The sequence below is a fragment of the Blennius ocellaris genome, assembly GCF_963422515.1.
Source record: "Blennius ocellaris genome assembly, chromosome: 12".
Lineage (NCBI taxonomy): Eukaryota > Metazoa > Chordata > Actinopteri > Blenniiformes > Blenniidae > Blennius > Blennius ocellaris.
In genome coordinates, this window is record NC_137661.1 from 4903108 (window position 1) to 4917435 (window position 14328).

Here is a 14328-nt window from a genome sequence, read left to right on the forward strand (position 1 = left end):
AGTGGGGGCTGCTTAACTCCCTGGTATTAGCACTAATCTAGAGGAGTGCACATGTTACAACCATCGCTGCTTCCCAGAGATCAGTGAGTCATTATTTAGCACTAGACCAGACCAAATAAATAGATAATTGAATAAATAAGATAGATTAACAAGTATATCTCACTTTACATAAAATACATTGGAAATGGTATCCAGATAAAAATGATCTGAAAAGCATGATGAATCTATAAGTAATGGACCACAATGTTTCTTCAGTAAAGATCTTTTTTTCCCAGAGGCAGCAAATCTGCATGTTCCTCCAGACTATCTCTCCTCAGTCACAAACCTGTTGCTGCTACTAATAACTTGTTGTATACACCACCCAACATAGCAGGTACAGTACACTCCAGCATTGCAAGATTAGTTATTTTAGAGCCAGCTGATGGTTCACACAGAGAGAGAGAGAGAGAGAGAGAGAGAGAGAGAGAGAGAGAGAGAGAGAGAGAGAGAGAGAGAGAGAGAGAGAGAGAGAGAGAGAGAGAGAGAGAGAGAGAGAGAGCTGATCTTGTTTAGAGTTTAAGGACATAATCAGGGTTTATTTTTAGGCACTACTCTCAGACAGACTGGGAAAAGGGACGTTCAGTAAACACACCAACACTCATGAGTCAGGTCTTTTTTTTTTTTTAAAGGACTTGATTCAATTCTGTAACTATGACTTAGCTTAGCATGGGGGTGGGGGTTCACAATTCATACCCAGTCAATATATATTAATGCAAAAAAGCACATAACATAATATGTTGTGCTACAGGTCGGGTAAGGGCCATGCTGTGATAATTATAACAAAAACATTCTACATATTACATGTTTGTTTACATTACATAATGTGGCATCGATTGTTAACATTTGATAACATTTGTGTCATGCTGGGTTTGCATTGTCAAATGCTTTCTATCATTAATTGAACATTTTAAGTGAAGCCATGGAAATACAAACATTGGTTATAATTTTGACAGATTTGATTACAGATTGCAGATCTTTTTCAGTCAGAATAATGGACAACAAGAGAGTCGGATCATAACGTTTTGTGCCATGATGTTTCCTGATTCCTCTGTGTCGGCGATCTCGGGGCCGGCAGAGCCAAGCTGGACGAGATGGCAAAAGTCTGCAGTGAAAACACCCCTTCATCCAGACAGCGGCTGTCCAGCAACACACCTGATGATGCAGTCATTGAAAATGGGGACGGCAGGTCTGATATTAACATCAATCCTGGCCACTAACCATACTCCAAAACCATTCCTGTTTCTCACTGACTTATTTGTTAAGAATTTCGACGGACTGCCAGTAATGTGTGGATGTTTCTCCATGTTTCTTGCAGGGCACACTCATTTTGTGAGGACAACTCCGGAGTTGCATTGTCTCACAGAGATTCATTTGCTGGTGCAGGAGCCATGGCCAGGTGAGCATCCGTAGCAGTAGTTTGAATGGTCGCAGTGGGTGTTGACCAGTAGTGGATAGTAAGTGTACTCGTAGTACTTTCCATAAATGAGACTGTGTTTGAGTATTTAGATGTTAGATGAAAACCCAACAGATTAAATTGTTCATTAAGAGGAATTGATAGATTAACATTTTCTTGAACTTTCCATGTTTGAAAGCATTATTGTCTCTCAGGGCGGGTTCACATTTCCCAGTTTGATCCAAACCAGAGTTCTCTTCAGGAAGTTTTTGGGAAAGACAGTTTTGTTCAGTTTGGCTCCCCTTAACTCTGAACGGGATCCAACAATCCCCTTGAAAATTTGGGTCTCGCTTCTCATGCAAGTGGTAATTCCAGCGGATGGGGTGAGAGGATGAGCGCAATGCATTGTGGATAGTAAACAAACAAAGCTAACCGCATGAATGAGAAGTTGCAGAAAGAAAAAGTTGGGAATACATCTTGTGGGCAGACATGGTTGAGTGAGGAAGAAGTAGTGAGGAGGAAGCTGAGAGATATCTGGTTTGAAGGCGACATATGACGGTTGTTTGTGGCTACCCATTCGCACACTTCCGTGATATTTTCCAGGCGGTTTGATTCCAAAAGTGCTGCTTGAGTGCAAACCGAAAGTGAACTGAGTCCCGGACTATCCCAATGTCAAAGGCCCCTTTGAGATGCACTTTGTCAAGTTTTTTCCCTCCGAAAGGCATGTCTGGCTTAAAATAACAAATTTGAGAAAATAATTATTTAGCTCCTGAAAGATTTGTTGAGATTAATGTTCAGAAAAAGTACAAATAGAGGACACTTGTCAAGACAAAACCTGTATACCTGCTAACAAAAAAAAACAAAAAGGCAATGTTCAGTAGAGTTGAACGATGCAAACTAAATAGTTTTTGGAGGACAGATGATGACTTAACTAAAAATATATAGTGATATACAGAGAGTAGATCAAAAGATTCCCCTCCATTAACAACTATACCCTGCTTAGCTAAAACACATAATTTAGATTCCAGTTAAGAAAAGCATGTTTGTATTTATCACTTATAAATTGATACTTTATATACACAATGCACCTGTTTGTATGATTCTTAATTACAGCAAGGCAATGTTTCATTCAGCAGATAAAAAATGTAGTTCTTCACAAATGTGTTGTGGCTGGGAGCCGGAGTGTAGTGTTCTGAAACCAAGAAGCAGACCAGGAGACAGAGCGGGTGTAATTAGCAACAGTTTATTTATATTGCATAACCTGGGAGATGGGGGTCAGAGACTCTGGGGTGCAGAGCGCATGGGTGAGAGGACTGCAACAAGGAGAAGCGCTGCGCTGAGAGGAGGAGCGCCGAGGACGCTTGGAGCGAGGAGCCCTGGAGCACACAAGGACCACAGCATGGAGAAGATGCTGGGCGAGGGCACTCAGAGCGGGCAGCCGTGGAGTGCATGAGAGAAGCTGGTGACTCGAGTGAGAATGCAATCTTCTGGCACCAGATCTGCCTCGCTGCAGGGTTTAAGCGGTGGAGCAACCAAATAGTAAATTACCTGCAGGAGTGTCAGTGAGGGAGGATCTGGTGCTGGAGCGAAGTGTGGATCCTCACAGTACCCCCCCCCCCCCCCCCAACAGTCGCCTTGTGGTGGCCTTCCTGGCTGGTTTGGGTGCTCAGCGTACAACTCCAAGATGAGTAGCTCGTCCAGGATGAGCCGACGGGAAGCCAGGACCGTTCTTCTGGACTGTATCCCTCCCAGTCTACCAGATTTTGCTAACCCCGACCCCGAGGCCGCACGTCCAGGATCTTGGACACAGTGAAGACAGGATGGTCATTGGTGATCCGGGGGGTGGTGGGGGGTCAGCAGGAGGACAAAGGGGGCTAGAGGAGTCTGGTTTGAGGAGAGAGACATGGAAGGTTGGGTGTACCTTGAGGGAGCTGGGGAGCTGGAGGCGGACAGTGGTTGGGGTGATAAACTTGGAGACTGGGAATGTAGTGGGGGAGCCAGCTTCGGCGATTCTACCTGGAGGGGAAGGTCTCTGGAGGACAACCACACCATCTGCCCGGGTCTGTAGTCAGGAGGGGGAATAGAGTGACGGTCCGTGAGCCGCTTGTTGGACTCTGGATTGGGAGAGCGCCGCCCTGGCAGATTTGCATACCTCCCAGACACAACGTAGGTGGTCCTTGCCTGTGGGGACAGCCATGTTGAGCTCTTGATCTGGGAAGAGGCGAGGTTGAAAACCGCAGGTGAGGGAGTTGTGGGCATATTCAATCCATGGAAGGTGGGCACTCCAGGATGAAGGAAACCACGCAGCCATGCACCCGATAGCCGCCTTGAGGTTCTGGTTAGGCCCGCTCCATCTGGCCGTTGGTCTGGGGGTGACATCCAGAGGAGAGGCTGGCTGTCGCCCCCAGGGCCGAGCAGAAAGCTTTCCATAGCCAGGAGGCGAATTGAGGTCCCTGGTCGGACACAATGTCCATTGGAATGCCGTGGAGCCCGAATACATGGAGGAATCAGCAGTGGTTGCAGAAGGCATCAACGGAGGTTGATGGGAGGACTTACTGCGGGCACAGACAGAGCAGGCTGCGACAAACTCTCGAACCTCCCGGGCCATGCCAGGCCACCAGAAACATCGCTGCAGGAAGGAGAGGGTGCGGATGGCTCCAGGATGGCAGGTGAGCTTGGAGTCGTGACCCCACTGAAGGACCTGAGAGCACACAGAGTCCGGAACATATATGCGATCCGGGGAACCGGTACCTAGATCTGGGTCTGCTCCCTGGGCCTCTTGGACGGTTGCTTCAATGTCCCAGTGATGGCGTTCAAGCCCTTGAAGTCAATACAGGGACGGAGAGTGGTGTCTTTTTTCTTTGTAAAGAAAAAACCTGCTGCCACCGGAGATGATGAAGGGCGAATGATGTCAGCAACTAACGATTCCTGGATGTACGTCTCCATCGCCTCCTTCTCGGGACGTGAGATGTTGTAGAGGTGCGGCAGCGGAGCCCCGGGAAGCAGATCAATGGAGCAGTCATAGTACCGGTGAGGATGTAGAGTCCAAGCGAGGTCCTTGCTGAAGACCGGCACCAGCTCATGGTACTCTGAGGGGACCGGAGCCAGATCAGGAGGAGCCGGAGTCGGAGAACAGGAATAGGAGATGGACTCGGCGGACCAGAGGCACTGGGCATGACACTGGAGGCTCCAACCGATGACTGAGGAGTTCCTCCAGTTGAAGTGTGGGTTATGCTGATGCAGCCTAGGGTAACCCAGGACGATGGGCGTGACCGGAGAAGGGATCACCAGCAACTGGATAGTCTCTCGGTGGTTCCCGGAGATGACCAGGGTGACAACTGTCGTGTGGTGGGTAACCTAGGAAATCAGCTGGCCATCCAGGGTGTTGATGCTTTGGGGAGAAGGCAGGAGCTCCAGCAGCAGTCCGAGCTGGACTGCCACCCTGGCGTCCGCGAAGTTGTCGTCAGCTCCCGAGTCCACCAGTGCTGGAAGGGTTGCAGAGTGTTGTTCCCAATGGAGGCTGGTAGGCACCTTCATCCGGGCAGAGGAACTCGGGAGATGGGAGATATGGTTCGTCAGAGGATTCTCGGTCACTGGTGAGCCGCATCTTTTTAGTAGGCTCGGGCAGGAGTTCCGAAGATGTCCAGCTTCGCCACAGTAGAGACACAGCTGGTTCTGCTGCCTTTCCTTCAGGCAGTTGTCCGCACGGATGGAGATGGAAATTAGCTCATCAAGGGAGGAGGGTTCGACCCGAGTAGCCAGATGGTCCTTGAGTCTCTCCGAGAGACCCTGGGTGTAGATTCCCCGAAGAGCCTCGCACACTCCTACACCAGGATCCTGAACTTAACCGAGTAGTCGGGCCGCTGACATGGTGTCCGGGGAGAGTGAGTGTTAGGTAACCCTAACGGGGGTTGGAGACTTCGGGGTGTAGAGCACTTGGGTGAGAGGACTGCAACAAGGAGGAGCGCCGAGGATGCTCGGAGCAAGGAGCCATGGAGCGCACGAGGACCGCAGCAGGAGAGAGCGCTGCGTGGAGAAGAAGCAGGCCGAAGGCACTAGGAGCGGGGAGCGCACGAGAGAAGCTGGTGACTCGAGTGAGAACGCAATCTTCTGGCACCGGATCTGCCTCACTGCAGGGCTTAAGAGGTGGGAGAAATCCATTAGTAAATTACCTGCAGTAGTGTCAGTGAGGGAGGATCCGGTGCTGGAGCGAGGTGTGGATCCTCACAAAATGAAGCCCAAATGATTTGAATGAGAACAAAAATACTGGAGTGATATAAGATAAAAAGAAAAGAGGCTATCAACCTTTGTGGCTGTGAACATTAGCAGAAAACAAAGCAAGTACAGGCTTGCTTTTCAATATTTTCTAAGTAAAAATGTAATCTTATGAGCCTTTGACTCAATAATGATAAACATATTTAATTAGATCAACTTCAATAATGACAACATTTGATTTCCTTGTTGATTCTCCACATTTTGACAGGAACATCCCACTACTGGTAGTTGGTTCATAGTTGTCAAACCTACAGGCCTGGTGTAAAAACGAACCATGCCAGAGGGTCTAATTGAGCCCAGTAATAATGACTATGAAAGACATTTCTCTGAAGTAAGTTCTGTTTCTATTTTATATAATTTCAGTGTAGTAGACCTTACACAGTGCCGAGATCCGAACTGACGGGACAGGGATGTATCGACAAATGTTTTTATGAAAGTGACATAATCATCGAAGCGACATTGTTCCCTTACCTGATCAGTTTGCTTTGAGATGCCTCCTACCTCGATGAGTGAGAATGGGCATAATAATCAAAAATCAATACTGCAAAATTTAGCACACTAGAGACCTTTCATTGTTCATTATCACTGGCATATTTAAACTGCACTTTTTTTTTTAACTAAATAAGTGCAGTAATACTTTATTAATACTACAGAATGCAACCCCTTTACTGAAATGAGTTGTACACCCTTGATTTTGATGTTCTGTAATGTGATGCAGTGTGTTAGTTTAGATGGGTGTCACTTTTTACTGCTTTGCCTCCTCTGACCCTCTAGACTGTCTTACTTCTTCTTCATGTTGCGGAATTGGGCATCTCATAGAATGAAACCGGAAGAAGTGAGACACGACTCTTTCCTCGAGCGTTTCCGAGGCCCTGAGCTCAACGTCGCGTCCAGTCGACACAGCAATGCCCAGTCTTTGGACAACGACACGCTCCGCAAGAGAAAGTAAGCACATTATGGCTTCAGAAGGTATGGCTGTATCAGTATAGCTGTGGTCAGAGACTACAAGTCAAAGTTCTCCTACTGAAAGGATCTAAAATGTTACAATAAGGTCTTATCTTTTGCTTTGGTGTTAGGATGTAGTCCCTGTCTCTTAAATATTTAATTATTTTACATACACAAACCGCAGTAATACCATGATATGCTGGTCTACAGTTTAACCTGTACATTATGTCTTTGTTTCTTCCCAAAGTCTTGCCAATAAATGGCCATTAGCCAATTACAACATGAATAACTGCAACAACACAGACGAGTAAGTGTGTATGCGTACGCCTATGTCATAAAGTAGAAAAATAGAAATGTAGATTATTTCTATTGAGAAAAATAAAACTCCCCAATGGCAATAGTGGTGTGTTTTGTAACGAAAACCAAGGTAATAGCACCAGACTTATTTGATCCCACTTTACTCTGGCATTAGACAGAAAAAAACCCTGTTGCTGAGTTTTCTTGAAGGTTTTGCTGTTGTTGTTGGAAGCTATGACGTGGGTCTTTCAGAGTAAAACAAACTGCACAGATGTGGTGGGATTTAGCGCATCACCATCTGCTGGATGGACGTTAACCTGCATCAGATCTTCCAACAAAGTTGAACTAGTGAGCTCTGTAAAGTATCCGCTCCTTCACCTCTCCGTGTAGACTGGTAGCCCTCCAACACTCCCTCTTAGACCTCCGTCCTCCTCTGCGACCACTTCAAATATAAACCTGTGATCCATAGCAAAAAGGAGGACAAAAAAGAGATTCAAAAAGATGAGAAGAAGGATGAGAAAAAAGACGAGAAGAAAGACGAGGACAAGAAGGAAGGCGAGAAGAAAGATGAGAAGAAGGATGAGAAGAAGGACGATAAGAAAGATGATAAGAAAGATGATAAAAAGAAAGAGGAGCCCCTGTGAGTACTACATCAGATCTATGGCTGCTGGTGAAATTCGATTACGGACAGAAACCGTTGACTCTTTAAAGGCTACACCAAAATCCCAAAATCTAACAAACTCTTGCAAGAGTGTGAATTCATGTTGGTTTGCTTTCAGGAAAGAGGTGTGGATTATGGATCCTGCCACAGACCAGTACTATAGATGGCTGACAGTCATTGCGGGTCCAGTGTTTTATAACCTCATGATGATTGTAACAAGGTAATATCTCCCATTCAATAACCTACATCCACCTGAGTTTTATTCACTATTTTTTTGTGTCTTCCATTCGTCCAGGGCCTGCTTTAATGAACTCCAGGACAAGTATACAAAACTCTGGATAGTTTTAGACTACACTACAGACCTCATCTACTTTGGAGACACGTTTGTCCGATCAAGAACAGGTCAGATTGTTGAAAACATCTCCTCGTCATTATATGTACATTTCAGACTTGGATTTGTCTTTTAATTTCTGTCTTTGTTCCTCAGGTTACTTGGAACAAGGCCTGCTGGTAAAAGAGTCAGCAAAACTGAGAGCAAAATACAGGACGACGTCTCAGTTCAAATACGATATGATTTCTATGATACCCACCGACCTGCTGTTTCTGAGATTTGGATTCAACAATCCGGAGTTCAGATTTAATCGTCTTTGCAAGATTTCAAGGCTTTTTGAATTCTTTGAGCGGACTGAAACTCGAACCAGCTTCCCCAACATGTTCCGTATCAGCAACCTTGTACTTTATATCCTGATTATTATCCACTGGAATGCTTGTATGTTTTTTGCCATTTCAAAAACCATTGGGTTTGGGACAGACACCTGGGTTTACCCCAATATCAGTCACCCAGAGCATGGCCGCTTAGCAAGAAAGTACATCTACTCCTTATACTGGTCCACGCTGACCCTTACCACCATCGGAGAAACCCCTCCGCCAGTGAGAGACGTTGAGTTTCTCTTTGTAATTGCTGACTTCCTCACAGGGGTCTTGATTTTCGCTAGTATCGTCGGTAACGTCGGTGCCATGATCTCCAACATGAATGCCTCCCGTGCAGAGTTCCAGGCCAAGATCGACTCCATAAAGCAGTACATGCAGTTTCGAAAGGTCACCAAAGACCTAGAGGCCAGAGTCATCAAGTGGTTTGACTATCTTTGGACTGAGAAGAAGACCTGCGACGAGAAGGAAGTGCTGAAGAACCTTCCCGACAAGCTGAGGGCCGAGATCGCCATCAACGTCCATCTGGACACGCTGAAGAAAGTGCGAATCTTCCAGGACTGCGAGGCGGGTCTTTTGATTGAATTGGTGCTCAAGCTTCAGCCTCAAGTGTTCAGTCCTGGAGATTACATCTGTAAGAAGGGAGATATTGGTCGGGAAATGTACATAATCAAGGAAGGGAAGCTGGCAGTGGTGGCTGACGATGGGGTCACTCAGTTTGTGGTCCTCAGTGATGGAGCGTACTTTGGCGAAATCAGTATCTTAGGGATCAAGGGAAGTAAAGCCGGCAACAGAAGAACGGCCAACATCAGGAGTGTGGGTTACTCCGATCTCTTTGCTCTTTCCAAAGACGACTTGATGGAAGCCCTCACCGAGTATCCGGATGCCAAAAAGGCACTAGAGGAGAAGGGCAAAGCCATCCTGATGAAAGACAACCTGATCGACGAGGCAATCGCCAACGCTGGTGCAGACCCCAAGGACCTCGAGGAAAAGATTGTCAAACTGCAGAGCAACCTCGATGTCATGCAGACCAAGTTCGCGCAGCTAATGGCTGAGTTCACCTCCAGCCAGATGAGGATGAAGCAGAGGGTGACAGAGATGGAGAGCAAAGTGAAATCCATACAACCAGAGGACCTGTCTGAAGTGGTGGCTGACAAAGACAAAAAAGTCCAGTAGGAGGAGACAGAACTTTTTCAAGGCCCATATTTATATCAATTTCTACATCATGTTCAATAATATCATGTGTCAAATTCTGTACAGTGTATGCAGCATATATATACAAACACCTTTTGTATATGCTATGACTGACATCCAATGTTCATGCTGTCATCACTGAGAGGTATGTTGAGCAAAAGCACTTGTGTATGCAGAAAATGGCTTTTTTTAGCCTTAGAATAAAGACGAATATTTGTTTGTCCTGATCAGTAATGCCATTTCCCCCTGAGAAACTCCAGTAAGTATGAGGTTAAGCTAAAAAGGCAACTGCAACATCCGTTTGTAAGACAAATAATTTGAATTGCCAGTCCTGCTTATCTACTATCCAATGTGAATCAACATTAAAATGTTCTTATAACATAGTCCATTTGTGTCTATACTGTAATGCTTTTCATGAAAGAAAAGGTTTTCACAAGCAATGACGCTTCAAGCAAATCGTATAGACCTGCACAACAGTTTCTCATTCAAATGGATGTGGAATTAAAAACTTTGAGGGGAGGAAAGGGTTAAAACAAATCACTATATAAATCTGTAGCTAAAATTATAAACCTGCTATTAGTTTTATCCCCTGCACTAATCCTCTTTCCTCCACTATGATCCACTTTAATTGACATTTGAAAGTTGCAATGAACAGGAGGCAGGACCAGTATGTACGTTGAGGGCTCACCAAGTGAAATTAAGTTGTTTGGAAACACTGGTATAAACCTAGAATTCTGGTTCTCCATGAGTTTTTTTGGAGGATTTCGTAACATGCATGTATTGGTGGACAAATTTATGAAGCTCCAGCTGAATTCCAGGCTGCTGGTGACAGCCCTGTGTTAGTTATTCTTCATTTTGTTTTTTGCTTAATTGGTAAATAAACTATAAAACTCAGCAAAATGCTTAAATCACTTGACATTATTGTTAATGAGCATCTTAGACCCAATCTGACTGATATGACACTTACTCTTTAGGAACTAATTATTTACACACCAGCCTTTTACTATTATGAGGACATATTTGGCAAACAACAGAAAAGTCACTGCTAAACTGAGTTTCTGTGTAGTGACTTATTAGCTCGGCATGCAAAGGTTGACAACATGGATTGACTCATGCTCCTTTCCCACTTTTTTTTTGTTAATTTAAGGTAGTGCAAATAAACAATACAAAACAGTAAACAATTCCATAGATGTGTGATGATGAACAATACATTCTATATACAAAAGTAATACAAACAAGTGCTACCTCAAATACTATTTACATAGTGTGTGCGTGCGTGCGTGTGTGTGTGTACGTGCGTGCGTGTGCGTGCTTGTATATGCTAAATGTGACTTGGTTATGTTTATGGAGGAAACAGAGGAGAAAGGAAATAGTTTGGCAACATAGAAAGGAGCAAAAATAATAGAAAAGAAAAAAGAATTGTAAAATCATTAAAAAATATATTAGACATTTCTCTCCAATTACACAATGCTTACATTGTACCCATTTATTTATTTGTTTGTTTGTTTATTTATCTATTTATTTTTTAAATATATGTTCAATATCCTTTTGAGGTGGGTGTTAGGCCAGGGGCTTAAGCTCTGCCGCTGCCTCACCCTGGGGAGCCAGCTCGCAGAGCAAGGACTACTCCATCACCTCAGACCTGATGAGGAGAGGGTCTGCTCAGTTGACCGAGCCGTGTTTTAACCTGGCCAGTATCCACCTTACGCAATTTTCATTATACTTAACTTTCTCTGAATAAGTATATTTTCCCTTCGTCCCATAAGTGCATTCTAAGCACTGCATAACCGCAAGGACAAAATTAACAACTGCAAAAATAGAGCGGAGAGAGAAAAAGAAAAGAAAGGAAAGAGTAGGAATATTCTTGGGTGAGAGGGAGAGGAGAATATGAGAACGTGTAGGTGTGTGAATGCGTATTTACATTTGTATATGTGTGTATGTATAAATTGTCTGATAAACACTGATAACATTACAGAAAATCGACATTAAAAATAAAAATAAACAGAATAATTGGATAAACAAAATAATGAATGGATGATGAGTAAAACAAATTCTTAAGCTAATTATCAAAAAAAGTGAAATTATCCATTTTGTACAAATTGAATGAGTTTGTTTTGGAATTGAGGGGGTTCTATTCAAATTCAGAGTGTTGACTGAGATTCTGTAATAATATAGACAGACAGCAGATTTTTCCATTGGTGGATACTGATATTTTTTTTTGATTTCCAGTTTGTGAGTATGGTTTTCTTGGCGATGGTTAGGGCTCCTTTCCCACTTTTATCCACCTGATAGAAATGGCTGATATACATATACAACATAAACAGGTGGGATGTACTTAAATGACTCTTCATCAGTGCAGCATTTTTACATGGAGGTTCACAAAATGTTATTAGATCCCACAGTCCAAAAACGTACATTTGAGGTAAACTAGTTGCAGGCAGGTGCAAACGTGTTTGTCTCTGTGTTTGTGGTCTGTGATGCACTGCTGACTCCTACTGGACACAACCTGCCTCCACCACAAACTGCCGTCCTGGATCCACAATACCAAGCACGGGAGAAGAGGTGAACCTGGCCCTGAGCTCAGAAAACGCCTGCTCCTCTGAGGGACCCCAAGAAAATGGGACCTTGGGGGAAGTTAAGGCATGTAGTGGCGCCGCGATGGAGCTGAATCCCCTGATAAACCGCCGGTAGAAGCTAGCAAACCCCCAAAATCGTAATAATTGTTTGCGGTTAACCGGGGTCGGCCAATCCGCTACAGCCCTGACCTTCTCCCTGTCCATCTCCACCCTCCCCTCTGAGATGACGTGTCGAAGAAAAGAAACCGTGGGAGCATGAAAAACACATTTCTCGGCTTTGACAAACAAATTGTTGCTCAGAAGACGCTCCAAAACATAACGAACATGCTTAACATGACCGGCTAGATCCGAAGAACAAATCAAAATGTCATCGAGGTACACAAACAGAAACTTATTTAATGCAACTCTCAGAACGTCGGTGACAAGATTCTGGAAAACTGCAGGAGCATTGCGTAACCCGAAAGGCATCACCAAATACTCGTAGTGACCAGAAAGTGTGTTAAACGCCGTCTTCCACTCGTCCCCCTGCATAATCCGGACCAGGTGATAAGCATTGCACAAGTCCAGCTTAGTAAAGACCTTGGCTCCCTGCAGGGTTATCTCATTGAGGCCCCTTCAATCAATGCACGGTTGAAGTGTCTTGTCCTTCTTCTCTACAAAGAAAACTCCTGCCCCTGCAGGAGAGGATGAGGGTCTGATAATCCGAGCCTTTAAGGCGGACTCAACATAATCTTTCATGGCCTGATTCTCAGGTTGTGAGAGAGAGTAAATGCGACCCTTGGGAGGAGTGGTACCTGGCAATAAGTCAATGGCACAGGCATAAGGATGATGCGGTGGCAGTGATGTAGCCTTCCCTTTATTGAACACCTCCTTTAGATCATGGTAGCAGCTGGGGACTCGCTCTCGGTCAGGATACTCAGGAACCTCCACAGCTGCAACCTTAACTACAGACACTGACCCACAACGTTCAGAACAGTCCCTTCCCCAACTCAAAATCACCCCCGACTCCCAGTCAATATGGGGCTTGTGCAAACGCAACCAAGGAAGGCCCAGGGTAACTGGGTAGGACGGACTTAATCCTAAATTAAACGAAATCTCCTCAACATGGGAGGGACCAAACAATAACTGAACAGAAAGAGTCTTTTTATCAATGGAAAATATCTTACGTCCATCCAAAGCAAAAGCCTTTAAGGGCAATGATAACAGTTCAGTGGAAATATTGTGTCTCTCAGCCCACTTAAGGTCCATAAAGTTCTCATCCGCACCTGAATCAATGAAAACATCAATGTCTAATGTGGTGTCGGCATACCTCAGTTTAGCCGGTGTGAGTCTTCTTAAAGGCGCAGTGGAGGAATTCTTAACTCTTAATTCAAACATAATACTGAGTGTGATTTTGGAATGAAGTTTTTATACCACGAGAACAAACTCGTACTTTCACTGTGTCCAAGCATGAACATGATGGATTTGGACATTTAAATCGGTTTCGACTACTTTCAATCATTTTATTTTACTTTCATCAGTTGTGGAATAAAGTTTTTATTTAACGAGAACAAACTCGTACTTTCTCATTCAAGTTCACGATTTGAGAGACATGGTGGCTCGGAAAATGGCCCGTCCGCTCTCCGCGTCCCACAGGCTGGCGGCAGCCTCGCCACGTGACCTGTACACGCCGGCGAGGATGAGCAGCCCCACGTACGCGTGCAGGTCGATCTCGTCCATCCGCCTCCAGCCCTCTCTTCCGTATTTCCTGACGCCCTCTCGATTCGTCTCGTCTAGGATGATTCTGTCCATTTCCGGTGTGAGAAAGAGGTAGAACGTCGAGAGGATGTCTCGGGCGTTAGAAACGGCGTAGGCCGTGGGTCCCGGAGGCCAGGGTCGCCGCCGCTGCTGTTGCTGCTGCTGCTGCGACGATGGTGTCGTTTTGTACGGTGCAGAGGACCAAGTTATTTTCCCGTTTTTTGACGGGAACATCTCTCGTACGACAAGAGGGATTCCTCCTCCTCCTCCTCCTCCTGCTCCCTCTTCTCGTTGTTCTACCTCTACCGCTTCTTCATCATCATCATCATCATCATCATCATCATCATCATCATCATCATCATCATCATCATCATCATCATCATCTTCTTCCTCTGAAGATGATGTTAGATTTTCCTGGGTTGGTGGGATGTACTCTTCCCCTTCTTCCGACTCATCCTCATCTTCGTCTGAGTCAGAGCCAGGCTCATCTAACCAGATCTCTT

The 14328-nt window shown here is 45.0% G+C and overlaps 1 protein-coding gene across 1 annotated transcript; it reads left to right on the forward strand.

Moving 5' to 3' along the window:
* Positions 1–1130: 1130 nt before the first annotated feature.
* cnga3a (cyclic nucleotide gated channel subunit alpha 3a) lies at positions 1131–9494 on the forward strand (the record flags this gene model as incomplete). The annotated part of the gene is made up of 8 exons (XM_080506010.1): positions 1131–1225; positions 1355–1435; positions 6482–6652; positions 6900–6959; positions 7419–7589; positions 7729–7830; positions 7906–8012; positions 8098–9494. The coding sequence occupies 8 exons, from the start codon at positions 1131–1133 to the stop codon at positions 9492–9494; spliced, it is 2184 nt and encodes a 727-aa protein (XP_080362136.1).
* Between the last annotated feature and the right edge of the window lie 4834 nt (positions 9495–14328).